Raw genomic sequence first — 2321 nt, forward strand, 5'->3', positions numbered from 1 at the left:
GCAGAACATTTGACCATTGGCTGCTATTGGATGCCAACAGTAGTAGGTACAATCTCTTCTTGTTTTTTTCTCCTGGATTACTTGTCAAGGAGTTACCAATGAAACCCTACACACATAAAGCAATTGCCATTTTCACCCATAACTACATGTCAACACACCCTAACATTTTATCCCGACAGATTTGGCCATATTCACATACACTATATTGAATCTATAGAGGTATTAGCACCATATCCAATAAAATGCCATAATTTTCATCAGTCGATCTTTGCAGTAACATATTTTGTTCCCCTAGGGCAACAACACTAAATGACTCCATGAAGGTGTATTTCTCATTGTGTATTAGGACCACAGAACACTATTTGATCTTTGAATCCATAAAATGAATAACTTTGTTATTACAAATAGAAAGATTAAAGGGTATCAAAACAGAACGCAGGTTACCGTATTTGAGTTTTCTGGACTATCTGATGACAATGAACTTGTGCCGATCCTCATTGTGTTCCTTTTATTGGTGTACGTGGTGACCATATTAGGGAACTTGGGAATGATATCCCTCGTCTATACTTTCTCCAGCCTTCATACTCCAATGTACTTCTTTCTATGTAGTCTGTCTTTAGCTGATCTTTTTTATTCTTCAGTGATAACTCCAAATACTTTGTTTCAATTGCTTTCCTTAAAAAAATCAATTTCTTTTTTTGGTTGTGCTCTTCAGCTTTACTTCTTCTGCGCACTGGCCAGCACCGAGACTCTTCTTCTCTCCACCATGTCCTATGACCGTTACGTGGCCATCTGTTACCCTTTCCATTACAACTTGATAATGACCAAAAAAAAAAGTTTTGGTTTAATCATATTATGTTATTCCTTATGTTTCATGCAGTCATTTGCTCATACTTGTTGTGTGTTCAGTCTTCCGTTCTGTGGCCCGAACCTTATTGACCATTTCTATTGTGACATCCCACCACTGCTAAAATTGTCCTGCTCCAACCCTCTCCATTGTACTATGGTGACTGGTATACTTGTAGTAATCTATGGAATATATACATTTACAACAATCTCTCTCTCATATGCTTTTATATTTCTCTCAATTTTTAGGATGACATCCTCTAATGGTAGACTGAAGGCCTTCAGTACATGTTCTTCGCATATTATTTGTTTGTCGACTTTCTTCACAACTGTTTTCTTTGTTTATCTTGGTCCCCATTCTGGGGTTTTTGAGTTGCAAGATAAAATGGCCTCTGTGTTCTATACAACAGTGCCTCCAATGCTTAATCCTCTCATCTACAGTCTGAGGAACCAAGAGGTGAAGCAAATCTTGATCCAAGCAATTAAAAAATCTCTCAATAGAACACCTCCCCAGTAAAGCACCAAAAAACATTCTATAAGTTACAACAATATGAACAGCAGAGGTCAGAACATTGCACAGGCAGTCTGAGCATGGTCTGACAACTCTCAAATTAGACCGTTTGTCTATATCTTCATACCCTACCATGAAAGTAGGTTAGGCTATGCCTTAATCCTTCATACAAGCACAAAGACTCGGTAAAAAATTCCAATGGTCTCATTCACAAATCATTCTTGTTTATTGCACATTTGATCTAAGAAGTTCACTGCAAGGTGAATAAGGTTTAGTTTACCAGGTGTAATGTAAGAAAACATGGGTTTGTGTGGATTGGACAGCTGAAGTAATTAAAGCTTCACCAGAATACCATAAACACCAAGAGTACCTTGATTTTATCAACTGCTCACCCTGAAGGTACAGCTGAGCTTCTATATTCTGTGATCACATCATCCATCACACTGCCATGTTCAAAAAGGGAAAAATACGCCATGCCCAAGGTTCTCATGCACCAGAATGACAACTCCAGATATGGTGGCTTAAATGACCGCCACATATACACAGACACACAACTATATTTAGCAAACATATTTTGTAGAATGTTAAACAAGGACAGTCCCACCATATCCAATGCTCAGCAAGTGTTCAGGCAGCCCAGGGTAATGACTCTTTGCATGCACAACCAGTTGGAGCTCCACTGTTATGGTGGTCCATACCTCTTCAGAGGATTCTTCAGTGCCAGGGTACCTATGTATTTGCGCTAATCTTTTATGTTACATAGTTAGTTAGGTTGAAAAAAAGACAAAAGTCCATTAAGTTAAACCACTAGGGAATAAATATATCCCAGATAAAACATAAAACCCTATGGACCTTCATTGATCCAGAGGAAGGCAAAAGAAAACCCCTATAGCGCACAAATTAATTTACTCCAACAGGGAAAAAAATTCCTTCCTCGTAGTTTCAGCTACAAAAATACAAGACT

At 38.2% G+C, this 2321-nt stretch overlaps 1 protein-coding gene across 1 annotated transcript; it reads left to right on the top strand.

Annotated features, from left to right (window-relative positions):
* Positions 1–382: 382 nt before the first annotated feature.
* Positions 383–1363, top strand: LOC140322091 (olfactory receptor 5AR1-like). The gene has a single exon (XM_072398726.1). It carries the CDS (start codon positions 383–385, stop codon positions 1361–1363), a length of 981 nt encoding a protein of 326 aa, XP_072254827.1.
* Positions 1364–2321: the final 958 nt, after the last annotated feature.

Source organism: Pyxicephalus adspersus, chromosome 2 (genome assembly GCF_032062135.1).
Source record: "Pyxicephalus adspersus chromosome 2, UCB_Pads_2.0, whole genome shotgun sequence".
In the NCBI taxonomy this organism is placed as follows: domain Eukaryota; kingdom Metazoa; phylum Chordata; class Amphibia; order Anura; family Pyxicephalidae; genus Pyxicephalus; species Pyxicephalus adspersus.

Coding starts and splice junctions, on each gene's coding strand:
- LOC140322091 (XM_072398726.1), top strand. CDS start 383: ATGAATAACTTTGTTATTACAAATAGAAAGATTAAAGGGTATCAAAAC.